Source organism: Rhineura floridana, chromosome 5, assembly GCF_030035675.1.
Source record: "Rhineura floridana isolate rRhiFlo1 chromosome 5, rRhiFlo1.hap2, whole genome shotgun sequence".
In the NCBI taxonomy this organism is placed as follows: domain Eukaryota; kingdom Metazoa; phylum Chordata; class Lepidosauria; order Squamata; family Rhineuridae; genus Rhineura; species Rhineura floridana.
In genome coordinates, this window is record NC_084484.1 from 102996497 (window position 1) to 103012799 (window position 16303).

At 41.3% G+C, this 16303-nt stretch overlaps 1 protein-coding gene across 4 annotated transcripts in view; it reads left to right on the forward strand.

Annotated features, from left to right (window-relative positions):
* URB1 (URB1 ribosome biogenesis homolog) overlaps positions 1–16303 on the forward strand; it is a 78715-nt gene that overhangs the window by 22185 nt on the left and 40227 nt on the right. For all 4 annotated transcript variants that reach the window (XM_061627820.1, XM_061627818.1, XM_061627819.1 and 1 more), the window contains exons 10-17: positions 1205–1342; positions 2722–2895; positions 4679–4826; positions 5639–5761; positions 6895–7007; positions 9674–9787; positions 10997–11113; positions 15959–16097. In XM_061627820.1, the coding sequence (XP_061483804.1) occupies positions 1205–1342; positions 2722–2895; positions 4679–4826; positions 5639–5761; positions 6895–7007; positions 9674–9787; positions 10997–11113; positions 15959–16097 (1066 nt within the window). The remainder of the gene's footprint in view (positions 1–1204; positions 1343–2721; positions 2896–4678; positions 4827–5638; positions 5762–6894; positions 7008–9673; positions 9788–10996; positions 11114–15958; positions 16098–16303) is intronic.

The following is a 16303-nucleotide window of genomic DNA, read 5'->3' on the forward strand; positions in this document are numbered from 1 at the left end:
GGACCAAGCGTTTGACATTGTAGACGACTGTTTTTTCAGCACCATAATTGGTTTTAGGGTCATATTGGTGCCTTCCTCATTACAATAAAATTGGCAAATTTCCTATTTTAATGCCATCCACTGTCAGTCTTTAACTTCCAAGGACTGTATCCTGTGGTTCCTTCACTATGAGAAGGCTCTTTGATCCAGTAGAGCCCTCCATTGATGGAACACGGATCAAGGCAGTCTTTGATGACAACTGCTCTCTTCCGGCAGCCTATCTCAAAATCTGCTCTGGAGGATTGAAGGATCCTTTGGAATATAAGAATATAAAGTCCATCTAGTCCAGTATCCTGTTCTCGCAGAGGTCAACTAGATGCCTGTGGGATGCCCACAAGCAGGACATGAGTGCAACATCACTCTCCCCGCTCCTGATTCCCAGAAACTGGTATTCAGAGGCATACTGCCTCATGTTACTGGAGATGGTACACAGCCATCATGATTTGTTTAATCGTCTTTTAAAGTGTGGGAGGGGGCTGCAGGTTCACCTCAATCTCTGTTCTGCTGATGGATAGCTCTGCTGGATCAAAGGAACAGCAGATGGACACCAATTGGGTACAACTCTGAATATTCTTCTCTTAATGTGGAACTGGGCATTTAGAACCAGGGCTGTGGAGTCGGAGTCATGGAGTCGGAGTCAGGAGCAATTTTGGGTGGAGTTGGAGTTGGAGTCAGTAGAAATGTTCCGACTCCTTCATAAATGGCAAATGTATATTAACTAGTAATAACAAATTTACTGTAGTAAAATGGTAGCACAAGGCATTTCATCACTACCATGTGAATCCAGAGCTTGGAAAAGTTACTTTTTTAAACTACAACTCCCATCAGCCCCAGGGATTGGGCTCGTGGGAGATGTAGTTCAAAAAAGTAACTTTTCCAAGCTCTGGATTCACATGGTGGTGATTAAATGCCTTGTGCTACCATTTTACTACAGTAAATTTGTTATTACTAGTTAATATACATTTGCCATTTATGAAAGAAGTCGGAGTCGGACAGTAGAAAAGTAGAGGAGTCGGAGTTGAAGGTCTGGCATACCGACTCCACAGCCCTGTTTAGAACTGTTTTGTCAGATAACAACCTTTGTATGGGTTCAGTTGGATTGGCTTTACAGGCCATGGTCTTATTAATACCGGCTTAACAATATGTGTTTTTTCAAAAATTTCAGATCTATGAGGCTCAGCCAGAGATTTCTACTGCTTTTAAAACCACAGAATTTATTCCTTTTCCAAGATTGCTTTCAATGGTCATGGTGACAACCATTCCAGCAGTGTGTAATAAAGCCATGTTCACCCAAGGATTAAATGTAAGAAATTGTCTTCATCATCTGAGAGGGGAGGCTTTTGGTTCCACTAAGCAACTTTGCTGGCATTGTACTTTTTAAAGCTTATCTTCCACTGAAGGTTCTGATAGTTACAGGAATTCATTACCTGCATTTCGTGTTATGGAAATGAGGTTGTGCAAACCTCGGGCTTGTGTCCTTCCCCCCCCCCCTCTGGTGGGGCTGTGAGGATGATATTGTTAGATTTTGCCTTGGTTTTTCACTTACTACAGCTTTGCATTGCATCTGAACTCAGACAAACTATAGTTAGTCTTGCCATGTTTTGGTAAACCATAGTTAACTTCAGTCTGTGGTTTATGAAGCTGAGTTGTTATAAGCAAGTGATAGTTAAGACTAACTACAGTTTAGAGTTCAGACCTAATGCTAAACTCTGGTTATTCAAAAATGAAATCGGAAACTTCTGATCTCCTACTGGTCATTCAAGATTAGGGAGGAGCATGTAAACCTGATGCTTGTACAGATTCATTCTCATAATACTAAACCTTGGCTTGCCTGTAAACTCAGCCATACCGTAAATAAAAATGTTATTTCACGCAGGAAAATAGCATTTCCTTGTTTGTTTAAGAACAAGCGGTTTCATTTAGCAGTATGATCAACTGCCGAAGACATGGATTTTGTTTCTACCTCTCCCTTTGAGTAGCTGTCTGCTGTTGAGGTAATGGCTGGGTTCCTTGCAGGGCTGCTCTTAAGTTCTAACTGTGGAGAGGAACTGAATATTTGCCAGACCTTGGTCCAAACACTAGCCCATCTGTTTCAGTACTTATTTAGCTTCTGCACATAAGAGCTTCTTTCCAGTAGCACGAGTAATTGGGACAAAGCCCATTGTACTGCAGAGGACAGTTGTGGTAGTGTGGCTAGAGTTGGATTTAGACTGATGCATCCCAATGTCAGATTCCTATTTAGTCACCAAGCTCAGTCAGTGGCATAGTTAAGTAACTTTAGATGCTAGACTTAATGGTCACTTTCCTGGGCTGCCTCTGGCTGTAATTCTGTGCACACTTACTTGTGTGTAAATCCCACTGAATGCAGTGGGACTTCTAAGCAAACATGCATAAAGTTGTGCTCTGTTGGGCTCTTTCTCCCTCTCCTCAAGAGTAGTAAGCCTGACTTAACAGAAACTCTGTAATGATCAGTCTGGAGCTGTGTGGATTAAACCAATGGTAGAAAAATGTGTCTTCTTGCTGCTGGCAGTGGAGGGGACTATTTGCCTCAGACTCCACTCATGAGAAAGTCAGTTCAGGCATCTCCCGTGATGCCACTAGTGGGAGGTCAGTGCTGTGGCACACAGTTCCTGGGAAGATGAGGTAGAAGCACAATAACAGTTTATTTCTCTTTTCTTCTAGATAGCCAATAAAACTGTAAAACATACAATCTTTTCACTTATGTCAACTATTTTGAAAAGAGCACTGAAAAACATTGAGTATTGTCTAAATGAGAAAATATGGGAGAAGTCAGAAATCTATACACCATCTATGATACAGGAATTCATCCAGCAATACAGGGAAGCACTTAGCAAGGTAAAAAGTAATAATACTGAGTGGTGTAGAATTGCAGTTTTGTGTAGCAAAAAAATGCTTCAACACAATGAAGATTTCTTCCTTTTCTGTAGCCTGACAGCTAAGGAAATAAATATCCAGATATATTTACATTAATAGCTTAAAAACTGTGTTACAAATGTTTTAAATTTATTAAATGTTTTTGTTGAAATCATTTCCGTGTTGGGTACTAGTTATTATTTTTAAGTTGCGGTTCTCACAATACCAGGGTATGTTCAACTAATAAAGCCTATTAGCAGAGAAGCAAAAATAGACTTTCCATAAATGCAAAGTTCAGAATGTGGAAGCCTGATTGGGAAGGATACAAGGTTAGGGGAATGGCATTTTCCTGATATTTCAATAGGTATTGAATATAAGATCAGCCACACAGGACCTTCTCTCAATCCCGCCAACTAAAACAGCTAGGTTGGCGGGGACAAGAGAGAGGGCATTTTCAGTGGCGGCCCCCACTCTCTGGAACTCCCTCCCATATGACCTTCGACATGCCCCTTCCCTGAATGTATTCCGCCAAGCTTTGAAGACCTGGCTCTTCAGACAGGCCTTTGGGTCTTCCGGGGAGGGTTAAATTTTTACGACGAATAGCCTACTACTCTGTACTGGAATTGTTTTATTGTTTTATTGTTATATTGTATTTTATGATGTATTTTATTATGATGTAATGTATTGTTGTTAAATTGTACGTCGCCTAGAGTGGCCATTGGCCAGATAGGCGACCCACAAATTAAATTATTATTATTATTATTATTATAAGGGGCAACAGTTATAGACCAAAAGCCATATTGTACAGATAGAGGTAAGGTAATAGTTTTCTATTTGTTAGAACTGGAGCCTTTCATAGATTGTATTCAGACATAATGCTAAACTGAGAACAAGTTGAGCCTCCTACTGGGCTTGCATGCTTTCCTTTAGTCTTCTGATGCAGATTAACTGCAGTTTAGTATGTTATCTGCACCCTAAATTGTCACTAACCTTTACTGTTGCTTGGCTTGTTTACACTAACCACAGTTAAAATTAATCACAGTTGTTCTGGGTTTGGAGACAATACAAACTGTGGTTAATCAAAACCAGAAGCAAATACTTCCAAATTCCTTCTTGTGATCATGCCAGAGTGTGGGAGAAAATGTAGAACCCCAAGGGGAGGCTAGGGTCATTGTTGTGATGGTTTCAGTTGTAGTTCAGAGTTAAGTCTGAACCATCCCATAGCGCAGGGGTACCCAACATGGTGCCCTCTGAATGTTGTTGGACCACAACTCCCATCAGCCCTAGCCAGCATGGCCAATGGTGTTGATGATGGGAGTTGTCCTCTAGACATTATTGAATTACACCACATAGGCAACCCCCACCATAAAATTTAGTCTGTGAAAGCAGACTCAGAAAAAAATATATTTTGGGGAACCTTTGAACTAAGCAAACTCTCTCTGCTTTGAAAAGAATTCATATACATCCTAAGAATTATATGTATGTACTGGGAACTGTTGTGTAATTAGTATTAAAAACTGTAAGCCAATATATTTAAACCTAGTTCTGACCAGCTAAGGTGAATGTTCATATATGGGATTAATTAGAGTAGCACAAAGGTTAATTTAATGGCTGGTAACCTTTTATATGAATTTGTATAGGATGTTCTGCCTTTCCTCTTATACTCCTGCTTTGTAAGCAAATCTTCATACATATGTTCTAGTCCTAGACAATTGTATAACAGTATTTAGTAGCTGATTCTAGCCTTCTTTTTAAAAAAATCTAGCTCTTACCAGATATGACTAGTATAGTAGCAGTCTGGCAGTCACTTCTAAAGCAAGAGAAGGAAGAAGATGGAGAGAAAAGGAGTGGTCCAGATGCTGCTTCTATTGTGGATGAAATAACAGAGGGGAAAGAAACAAATGGAGAGCATGGTAGGAAAGCCTTAGTCATTTTACCAATGTGCATGTGAACAGCCACTAATAATGATTCATATCTGATGAGTCACAGTGGCTCTGTTCCTTTTTTTGACATACTCTGTTAATGACCTAGGAGTGACACTTTTAGTGACATCTAATGAAATTCTAGAAACTGAGCTCCTGTTTTCAAGAAATGTCTTGAGTTACCCTATGATAATCAAAGTCCAGCCTATGCATATTCTGCAAGTAGTGTGCAAGTACCAAATTTGATTGGATGAAGAATTCAGCGTTGTCATTTCTCCTGAAAGGATTTTCAAAGCTCAGTTACAGTCCTATCCTAAGCTTCAGCTCTTGCTGCACAAAGGCTTGCAACAGGCAAGTGGGATTGCCTAGCAGTGCCCCATTTTCGCCACCACCACTACCACTCTCCATTCTGTCCCTTTTTCCTGTCACAGAAGGGGTAAGAATACTTTGAAGACTCTTAAGATAGGCGAAGAAACAGCCCTGCCACCTTCATTTCCCTTCTCATCTGCCCTACCCACACATTCCATGCATTAGTACCTCACTGTGTAGGGTTTTTGTCCCCTTTACTAACACAGCGATGCTCATGGGGGTTGCTGTCCCTGTACAAGGAACCGAGTCAGTTCCAAGCCCCAAAACAAGGGGGCCAGGATTAAGCTGCTGAATCTATAAACTGAATGCCATGATTTTGGTTTAACTTGGTTACTTTTTGAATTACCCTTGGTCCTGACTGCAATTTCAGACTGTATTATGTCTTCAATAAGAATAATAATATTCTAAAATCTGTTATATATTTTACTCTCCAGGCTCAGATGATGCAGAGACCACTCTTCTGAAAGCTGTCTTACTTCACGTGATATGCCTTTATCAGCAAGCCGTTCCTCACTTAGTAACACAGAGCAACTTTGACTTTAGCAAATTAATAAAAGGTAACTTAAGTGTCCTTAAAATTATGAGATAAGGTACACATTAAAACTCATTCGTGTTGAAGAGGGGTTGTTCCGGCATATCGAAAGTCCCAGGTTCAGTTAGTGCAATCTCCATCTAGAAGGATTAGCAGGATGTGAAAGACTTTATGCCTGAAACCTTGGAGAGCCCCTGCCAGTCAGTGTAGACGACCGTACTGCGCAAGATGGACAAATCTGGTCCAAAGGGTACTCCAATCCACTAGAGCACATCTTGAGCCTGCCCGGAGAGCTACAGGGGAGCAGAGAAGAGAGGGATGTTCCATTATACAAGCAGAATGACAACACTGGATACAATCCCCTGCCTTTGGAATGTTCTCCCCAGAAAGGCTCACCTGATAACATTTTGGTGTTAGACCTTTGTATTTTCCCAGGGTTGTAATTCCTTATTTCGTGTTGCAGTGCTTAAACCTCTTTTAAACTCCTTGATGTTCCTGAGTTTGTTTTATGCTCTGTATTTTATTGATTTGTTTGAATTTATGGAACGTGCCCTGGAAATATAATGCATATGGAATAAAATAACAGAGCAATCCAAGTCATGGGAAGCTGGCGGGAGGGGGGCTGGCAGAGGAGGAACTGGCGGAAAGCTCTGTGTGTGCCACCAGGCCGGCTGAACACTGCTTCAGTCAGGAACAGCAAGCACAAATGGAAAAACAAAAGCCAGCTCCGACGAATACCCCAATCAGTAAGAAAGCACTGTCTGTTAAACACCATTGTAATTATTTTCCTATACTTACCTTTTCGTTGGCGGAAATATTGCCCGGATAGGGACCCACAGGAGTGCCCCAAATGCAATTAAGATGTTGCGTAAGCCCCCCCCAGCCCCTCCTCCTCCCTGCTCACAGAACACCCATTTTTGGGGGCATCCACTGGCTCTCTGCCGGGCTGGCCATACCCAGCAGATCCCTGGCTGTGCTGGTAGGGTCCTGGTGGTGCTGCAGCTCTGCCGGGACAAGGGGTCTCTGCCGGTGGAGCCCAGTAATGCCAGGAGCCTGCTGGCTCAGCCAGGGGTCCACCACATCCGACTACCCCCCAACCTGGCACAAATACATGTTGGATTGCATCATATAATAATCAAAGTAATTTTCCAACCACAGGTATTATTACTGAAAAAGGACTGTGCCAGGAGATCCCTCCTGTTCTACAATATCACATACTCAAGGTGGCTCTGGAGTTGCCTGCAAATAAGTTTTCCTGGTTCAAAATACAGGTGGGAGTATGAGGGTTGTTTTTGTCTTACATTTTAAGACTAGCTATGTGCTTTCCTCTTTTGTTTCCTAATCCTTGCCTTATCTTTAAGGCAGTTCCACATGCTATTTTGGCTGGAGACTTGTGTGTTGTGAGCAGTTATATTCACATCACATCAAAATAGTGGATGTTGGTCCCAGAGACAGGAGTAAAACTCTGTGCATGCCATAGAGGCAGGAATGGGGAACTTGTGGCTCTCCCGATATTGTTGGATTACAACTCCTGACATGCCTGACCACTGACCATGCTGGTGGGAGTAATGGGAGTTGGAGTCCAGCAACATATGGAGGGCACAGATTCCCTGTCCCTGCTGTAGGGGACAGCAAGGCTAAACTAATTCAAATGCCATGAGCTGTCCCTGGCAGGGGCGGCCAGGTTGGGCCCTGGCCGGGCCCTGGCCGAGAGTCCTTAGGGTGGGTGGGTAGCACTCCCATGATCCATGGCAGTGTTGGCTGCCGCCCCTGCCACAGATTGCGGAGAGGGAGCTCCCAGACACCCCCCCTACTGCTGCGCAGGCCCCACCAACCTCTCCCTTGACGTAAATGCTGGTTGGCGGTGGAAGTTTCCCTAAGGGGCCGATTCCCCTTCTGCCATCTTGGTTGATGGCAGGGATGCGTGTGTGATGCATGTGTGCCATCAACCAAGATGATGGCAGAAGCATCAGTCCCTTAGGGAAACTTCGGCTGCCATCTTCGTTGATGGCAGGCTTGCGCTTGCAGCGCAACCAGCATTTATGTCAAGAGAGAGGTAGGTGGGGCCTGCGTGGCAGAAGGGGGGGTGTCTGAGAGCTCCCTCTCCGTGATCTGTGCTAGAGGCAGGAGCCAACACTGCTGCAGATCGTGGAAGGTAGGTAGGTAGGTGTGGTGTGCATGCGGGTGCTGGGGCCCAGGGCAGACTGGGGCCCAAGGGCCCCGGCATGCCTGACACCAGCTCTGGTCCCTGGCTCTTCAAACAGAAGCTTATACAATTTTCATCCTCTGGCACCATTCTGTTTTGTGTACAGATATTTTCTGAAGGGCTTCTTCCTGATTTTACTGCAGAAGAGGTGGTGGTCTTATCTTCTGAACATTGGCATTTAGAAGTAGTGACTTTGTGGATTTGCAAATGATAGGAAAAATTTATTTGCTAGATTTATATCCCGCCCTTCCTCCCAGGAGGAGCCCAATTGTCCCCATGTATGTGCCCACAGCCTCTCTTTCCATTTTAACAGGGAGTATGCTCATTTTTCCTCTTAGGTACCCATGTAAAGTGCACATGCGCTAAATGAAAGAGTATATTGTGAAATGTATTGGGACATTGATACCACTTTGCCCTTCAGTAGGTATGCCAAACCAACTTGGTTTGGAGGCTGAAAAATTTAGTGAGTGGACTGTTCTCTTAACTGCATGAGGTTCTGAATGAAGACAGGAGCATTGACAGCAGGCCAGGTGACTATTCAAAGTGAAATTACAAAATTCATGTTTGGTTATTAGCACCAGCCAAAATGTCACAAAGTGGCAAGCAAGCTTTTCGGTTTTCAAGAACTCTTCATCAGGCTGGTTGTTGAACAAAGAAGAAAGAGAAAGCTGGCTTTAAGCTGAAGACACAAAAATCTTGTTTAACCATATAATGTAAGTAAAGATTGCAGACTTAGTAGCATGAGGTTCTTGTAGGTGCTATACTGCTTTCAAAACTATTATATTTTCAAAAATGGGGGCTTAGCCATTACTTGCATCCTTATCCCGGCAATCCTAGGTACAACTTGAAACCTGCATAACACCTAGGAGAGCAGTCTCCACCTACTTCTTAAGACAACTGCCATGTTTGCACATAACAATAAGGCAGACTTTCTGGCTTATTGTGGTTTATCAGGAAAGAGAAACTTGCGGGTACACAGTGCCTGATCACTCCAACTTTGCTGCTCCCTGGTGCAAGCTGGATAAACAAACCATGAAACCTTGGCTTCTCTTTACATCCAAACCAGGGATTGTGGTCTGTTGCTGCCTAACAAGTCACAAGCAACTGCCATGGCTTCAGCTGAGCTAGTTAGGGCACAGCAAACTTTCCTGGTTTAGACGTACTGAGAAGTCAGGACTTTCTTGCATCAGGGAAGAAGTGTAGCAATTGGGCAGTGTGCACTTGTTCCTGATTGACCACAATCAGCCAGAAAGTCTGGCTTATCATCACATGTGAACGTGACTAAACTTCTTTAAAAAATAAATTAATTTGTTTATTCAGTAGAGCTTCCAGGGTACACAAAAACAAATGCAGAATATGTGACTTTAATATCAAGACAGCTTTCTCCCTCCCCACTTAACATCAGGTTTAAACATCCAGCCTGATGGAAGAGTTCTGAAGAACGTGAAAACTTGGTCCCTATTTCGTGACATTTTTGTTGTTTCTATAAAAATATTGCTTAACTGCAAATTTTGGAATTTTTCTTATGGACCTACAAGATTTTCTTTGCTTTTATGTTTGGACTAAGTAGGGGTGTGAAAATGTTGAATTGTCATACACTTCCAAATTAGTTTTTTATCTTGTGCCTCAAGCTCTGTGTAGATTATCAGTTACAGGGCTTTCAGCATCAATATCTGTGGCGGGACTCAAAACAGTTTCATGAAATGTAACCAGAAAAATGTGTTTTTCTAGGATGAAGCTGAGAAGGTTTGTGGTGAAAGATCAGTATTTTATTTACTGATGAAAATGTTTGTAACAAGCAACCATTCGCAGCTCAAATCCTCAACAAAGAAATTGATTATTAAGGTGAGCTTTTTCATCTAGTTTTCAAAATATTTTTATCCCACGGAAAAGTTGTTAATGTTGAAGACGCTTTAGAAAGTTGGATTTAGGAGTTAGTAATATGAATGAACGCTGTATTTATATCCTGTTCTGTTCCAAACAATGTACCACTTGCAGTCTGCTTGCCATATTCCCAAGAATGGGTTCAGTTGTTTAGTGTTTTCTTGATGCTTTCTTCAGATTCTGTATTATCATGGTACTGGATTTGGTTATAGGTTGTGAATACTGATGTGCTGTTCTTAGAAGACACAATATACACTGCATATGGAAATCAGGTTTTGCTTCAATTGTTTTTGAGTGGACTGATACTCAATGAAATCTACTATACGGGTAGAGGTTCAGAATTTATGTGGGTGACTGCAAGGCCAATTCTACTTCCTTAACACTTTTGAATTACTCAGGAACAATAAGAGAAAACACACTTGCTTGTTATGCAGCTCCTCCATGTGGTTCCCCTAGTTTGCTTCCCATCCTACTTTTTATTGCAACAGAGGGATGATGGTGATTACTATAAAGCCTAATGCAGAAGATGGGTGGAAATTAAAATAGGTAAGGCAACCCAAGGTTTATCATCTGTTTCACAATTGAAGGTAGAGGGCAGGACTAAATTCAACCCCTCGCTCCACCTTCTGAACAGCTGATTGATGGGCTCCTACTGGGAGAAAGAGCGGGATATAAATCTAATAAAATAAATAAATAAATAATGTGATTGCAGCTTATTTAGGGCTACACTTGCATAGTCCCGGCTACTGAACGAGCTGCAACAAAGAAAGTAGAGAAACTGTTTGCAAATGCGATTCCCCATAAAACTAGGGATTTGTGTGTGAGAGAAGTATGTTTTGTATGCGTGTGGTCTCTAACTGAGTTGGGGCGTGTAACATTGCTTCCGTATCTATTTTCCCCACAATTCATTTGTTGTTTATAATAGTATCAGTGGATGGCATTGGAATGGAAGCCTCTTTCAAGATGGGCCTTAAAGGAAAATGGCAAGCAGGGAGCAACACAGTAGGCTTATGTTCTTTTGAGTAACTTGCATTTCCGTTAAATGTAATATGTGGTAAAAACTACCCTGCTATCTGCTGCTGTTCTTACTTTAAACCAAACTGCCAAAATGAGAGCTGGCATACAAAAATAGCAGCTGAAAGCTTGGTATAATAATGTTTTTTTAAACAGGTTCTACATGACAGTGGAGTATTTGAGTACACCTGGAAGGAACTTGAACTGTGGCTTGAACATTTGGATAACACAGCAGAAGTCAAAAAGGAAGCAGTGATTCAGTTTTTGGAAAGGGTAATCAATGTGCAAATTAGCCAGATTAATAATGCTAAGAATAGCATAAGTGGAGACTTGTTACCTTTTGTTGTTTTAAAGAGCAAAACATTTCAAAAAATCATGAATGAATTCTGAGAACTCATATCTGCTCAACACGGAAGGGGGAACAAAGGAAATGAGTTATAGAAAAAGGCTTTTGTTAGAGATCTCCACTACAGTGGGTGGTGTTGACAAAAGATTGTTTTTCACCATGAGCTTTATGGAAGCAGTCAGTAAGCTTAGCATACGGGAAAAACATGGCCTGGTCTTAGAAAGATTACTTTATAGGCACCTCAATGCTTAAAAAAATAAGCATCATAATATTTATTTCTAGGAAGACATTAGTCTTTTCTGTACAGAATCGGAATGAATATCAATGATCCAAAGATAACATTGCCATCTTCAATGACACCCCAAAATATTTAAGAATACACTATTTTAGGAGGAGTGGGAATAAAAAATATGTGTTCAGTTGTTTTCATTCATGTTTTGTGTATGTTTTAATGAGATCTGTTACCAAAATACATGGGTTTGTTTATTTTCCTAATGAAAAAAGTATCTTTTTTTGAGCCATTGCAACAGAAAATGAAACATTTTAAAGTAAATTGTGGACATTAGGCTGTAGGGCACTCCATTGTCTCTTTGGCTGACACCTGTGACATTTTTTGTGGAAGTGTGTCTTGGCATATAAAATGCATATTAACTGCAGGATTGCTCAAATGTATTTTTCAGGGATATATTTGAATTTATGCAAGGTTCTGCACCAAATCCCATAGGCTGCCATGGAATATTGCAGTGGGAGGAATACTTGAATGACAGGGAGTCCATATATGATGTATTTTATATTTTTTGCTATGACAGCTCCTGGATCCTCAAGGGATCCAGTGGTAGCTTCTTGACCAACTGGAGGATTGTACCCTTATGTTCATTCTCTGAACTGAAAGAGTTATTTGGCTGGTTTGGTCATAACATTCAACCAAAGTTTAGCATTACGAAAATGAACTGCAATAAGCCTTGGCTTGTATGCTCCTGTTCCACCCCCACCGCCAGCATGGCTTTGAGGAGTTCAGAAACTTTTGCTTCTATTTTGGATTTGTTGTAACTTGCTGTATCATCTAAACACATACAAACCGTGGGTAATTTATGTTCAGTTTAAGCAAGCCAACTTCAAGCCATTAAACTATGGTTTGTTTCAACTAACTGGTTTGTTTCCACTAAGCATAGTTAAGATTAACCACAGTGCAATATTCAAACACACTAAACTGCAGTTAATGTAAAACAGAGGTGGGAACTTTCACTCTCTTAGTGCTCATGGATAGTGGGAGAGCAAAGGACTGGGGGAGGAGAGGCTTGTTCTCCTGATGTTTGGCAGCCTATGTCAATTTAAAATTATTTTCTGTGTTCAGCATGGAAAACTAACATGCTGTTTGGTAGCTCTTAGCTTAATGTTATAAAAAAGCTCTGTGATCAATACCTGCAGTGGGATGGTTAAGAAACAGAACTTGCATGAATAGAACTTACTAGACTTGTGTACTTCACACATCATTTGTATATTTTCTCTCAAGTACAGATGTTTGCAGACTGTACTCACTTACTTAAGGAAATTACTCCACCACAAAAGGCATGGGTTTAATTAATGTACCTTTTTATGAGATTATCAATGCGCTTGGCACATGAAATATAGTGCCTTGCAGAAATATTCAGACCCCTGACCAATGCTCTCATATTACTGAATTACAAATGGTACATTGTAATTTCATTCTGTATGATATTTTATTTTGAAACACTGAAACTCAAAATCAATTATTGTAAGGTGACATTGGTTTTATGTTGGGAAATGTTTGTAAGAAACATACAAAATTGAAACATGTTGCTTGCATAAGTATTCAACCCTTGTGCTTGGAAGCTCCCAGTTTACACAGATGACACAGTTACCTTACCATTGGCCTCCACCTGTGAACCATTAAAGTTGCTGCCACATTCTCAGGATAAAAACCCCATTGTTGAAGGATCACTGGTGAGGCTGTGGATCGGAAGGAAAATGCAGACCAAAGAGCATTCTACAGAAGTGAGAGATCATGTAATACAAATGCATAGATTAGGAAAAGGGTACAAAATAATATCCAAGTGTTTGGATATCCCAGTGAACACAGTTGGATCAATAATTAGGAAGTGGAAGCTGCATCACACCACTCAGGCATTGCCAAGAAAAGGCCATCCCTCAAAACTCAGCCCTCAAACAAGAAGGAGACTTGTGAAAGAAGCCACCAACAATCACTTTGAAGGAGCTACAGAGTTCACTGGCTGGGAGTGGAGTAATGGTGCACCAGTCAACCATATCAAGAGCTCTGCATAACACTGGCCTGTATGGGAGGGTGGCATGAAAGAAGGCGCTACTCAAAAAGTACCATCTGAAAGCACATCTGGAGTTTGCTAGAAAGCATGAGAGTGCCACATCTGCAGTGTGGGAAAAGGCTTTGTGATCAGATGAGACCAAGACAGAGCTTTTTGGCCAAAACTCAAAACGCTATGTATGGCTCAAACCTAACCAAAGCGCTATGTATGGCTCAAACCTAACTCTGCCCATGCCTCAAGACACACCATCCCTACAGTGAAGTATGGTGGTGGGAGCATCATGCTGTGGGGATACTTCTCTTCAGCAGGGACTGGGCATCTTGTTAGAATCGAAGGAAGAATGGATGGAGCAAACTACAGGGAAATACTGCAAGAGAATCTGATTCAGTCCACTAAAAAACTGAAGCTTGGGAGGAAGTTTACTTTTCAGCAGGACAATGATCCCAAGCACAAGGCCAAAGCAACACTGGAGTGGCTCAAGAACAAAAAGGTGAGTGTTCTACAGTGGCCCAGTCAAAGTGCTGATCTCAATCCCATTGAGAATCTGTGGCATTCTTTGAAAATCATGGTCCACAAGCGACATCCAACCAACCGAAATGACCTGGAGCAAATCTGCCAGGAAGAATGGGCCAAAATTCCTCCAACACTGTGTGCACACCTGGTACATACCTACCCCAAAAGACTTAAAGCTGTTATTGCAGTGAAAGGTGGCTCTACCAATGTGTGGGGGTTGAATACTTATGCAAGCAACATGTTTCCATTTTTTATGTTTCTTACAAACAGTTCCCAACATAAAACCAATGTCACCTTACAATAATTGATTTTGAGCTTCAGTGTTTCAAAATAAAATATACAGAACGAAATTACAATGTACCATTTGTAATTCAGTAATATGAGAGCATTGGTCAGGGGTCTGACTGCAGTAAACCCTTGCACTCACTCCCAATATTTATTTATATGTTAGGACACATTTCCACACATTGGAAATTAGTTTCAGTCATGTACCTTATCAGGTGAATCGAGGATCGGGGACCTGTGGCCTTCCAGTTGCCATTGGATTCTCAGATCCCATCAGCCCTAGCCAGCATGGCCAATTGTCAGGAATGATGGGAATTGCAATCAAGTACCTAGAGAGCTACAGATACTCCATCCCTGGCATGAACAGAAGGGAGTATGGTGGGACAATTTGAGGGTGAGCCCCATGACAAATATGTGAGATCGATGTTTTATATGCTAATATACATTTCTACACAAAATAATGTGTAGGTATGCTGCAAGGTAATATCAAATATATTTTTGGGGTGTTCTACTGCCTAAATGCCCACAAGATGCTTCATAAGACTCTTGTTTTTGTATAGATAAATGAGTGGCTGTCTGTTGCAATGATGGAAAAATAGAAGCCTTTTCAGGTAGGCAATACCATTAAAGATTTTTGAACTATATATTGTTACAAAAATCGCTATGGATAAAGAAAAGAAAGGTCTTGCTATTTCCCCCCTCTCTTCATGAATTTCCACAATTTTTAAATTATCATGTGTGCTGCAGTCCTGTGTAGTTACATATGCCCAAATCAATGGGATTTGCAGATATGGATTTTGTCTCTTGACTATAGAAGGGGGAAAGAAAGAAAGAAAAGAAATAGGTAGAAGGTGGGGAATAACCCATGCACATGCTGAGCTTTAGCCTTCTCATGCCAAAGAGGCATGTGATGCTGTTCTGTTTTAAAACTGCCATGTGTTTTTAGTAATAAAGATTGCTATGAGAGAAAAACAATGAAACAAAACTGGTTGCATGTGCTGCTATTTTGTTCTGCTGTTGTTGTTATGTGCCTTCAGGTTGATTATGACTTATGATGACCCTATGAATCAGCAACCTGCAATAGCATCTGTTATAAACCACCCTGTTCAGATCTTGTAAGTTCAGGTCTTTGGCTTCCTTTGTGGAATCAACCCATCTCTTGTTTGGCCTTCCTCTTTTTTTCCTGTTCTCTTCTGTTTTTTCCAGTATGATTGTCTTTTCTAGTGAATCATGTCTTCTCATGATGTGTCCAAAGTATGATAACCTCAGTTTCATCATTTTAGCTTCTAGTGATAGTTCTGGTTTAATTTGTTCTAACACCCACTTAGGGTCGCCATAAGTTGAAATCGACTTGAAGGCACATAACAACAACAACATGCAATTATTTGTCTTTTGTTCTGCTACATGGACATATTATGCAGCTCTTATGCCAGGGCTGGGGAACCTTTGGCCTTCTAGAGGTTGCTGTGCTGGCTAGGGATGGTGGGAACTGGAGTCTAACAACATCTGGAGGGCCATGGGTTCCCCAGCCCTGCCTTATGTTGCTCTGGGCTCCTGGGATGAAGGGCAGGATATAAAATAAATAAATAAATAAATGCCTACAGTTAATTGCACTGCTCTCTTATCTTTATGTTTTAAGCATTTCTGACGAAAGCTCATTTTCCTTTGCAGATCTTGGTAAAACTAGTGACCAACCCTTATCCGTACACAGATAAGGCAGCAGACCTTGTCCAGGAAGCCAGCATCCTTCAGGTTAACTTGTTTAAACAAGATGTTGATAATGTCAGCATACCCATCTCTCACATTGACGGTATGGTCACTTTGGGAGTCGTTACGCAAATCTCCACCATTGTTCTTAAGAATTTCCTGGAACCAGCATTTCAGAAAATAGGCAGAAATTATTAACTCCATGAAGTTTAAACCATTAAAAATGCAATCCTGTCCATGCATTGTTAGAAGTAAGATTCATTGCATTTAATGGGAGTTACTCCCAAGTGAGTGGATATAGTATTGCAG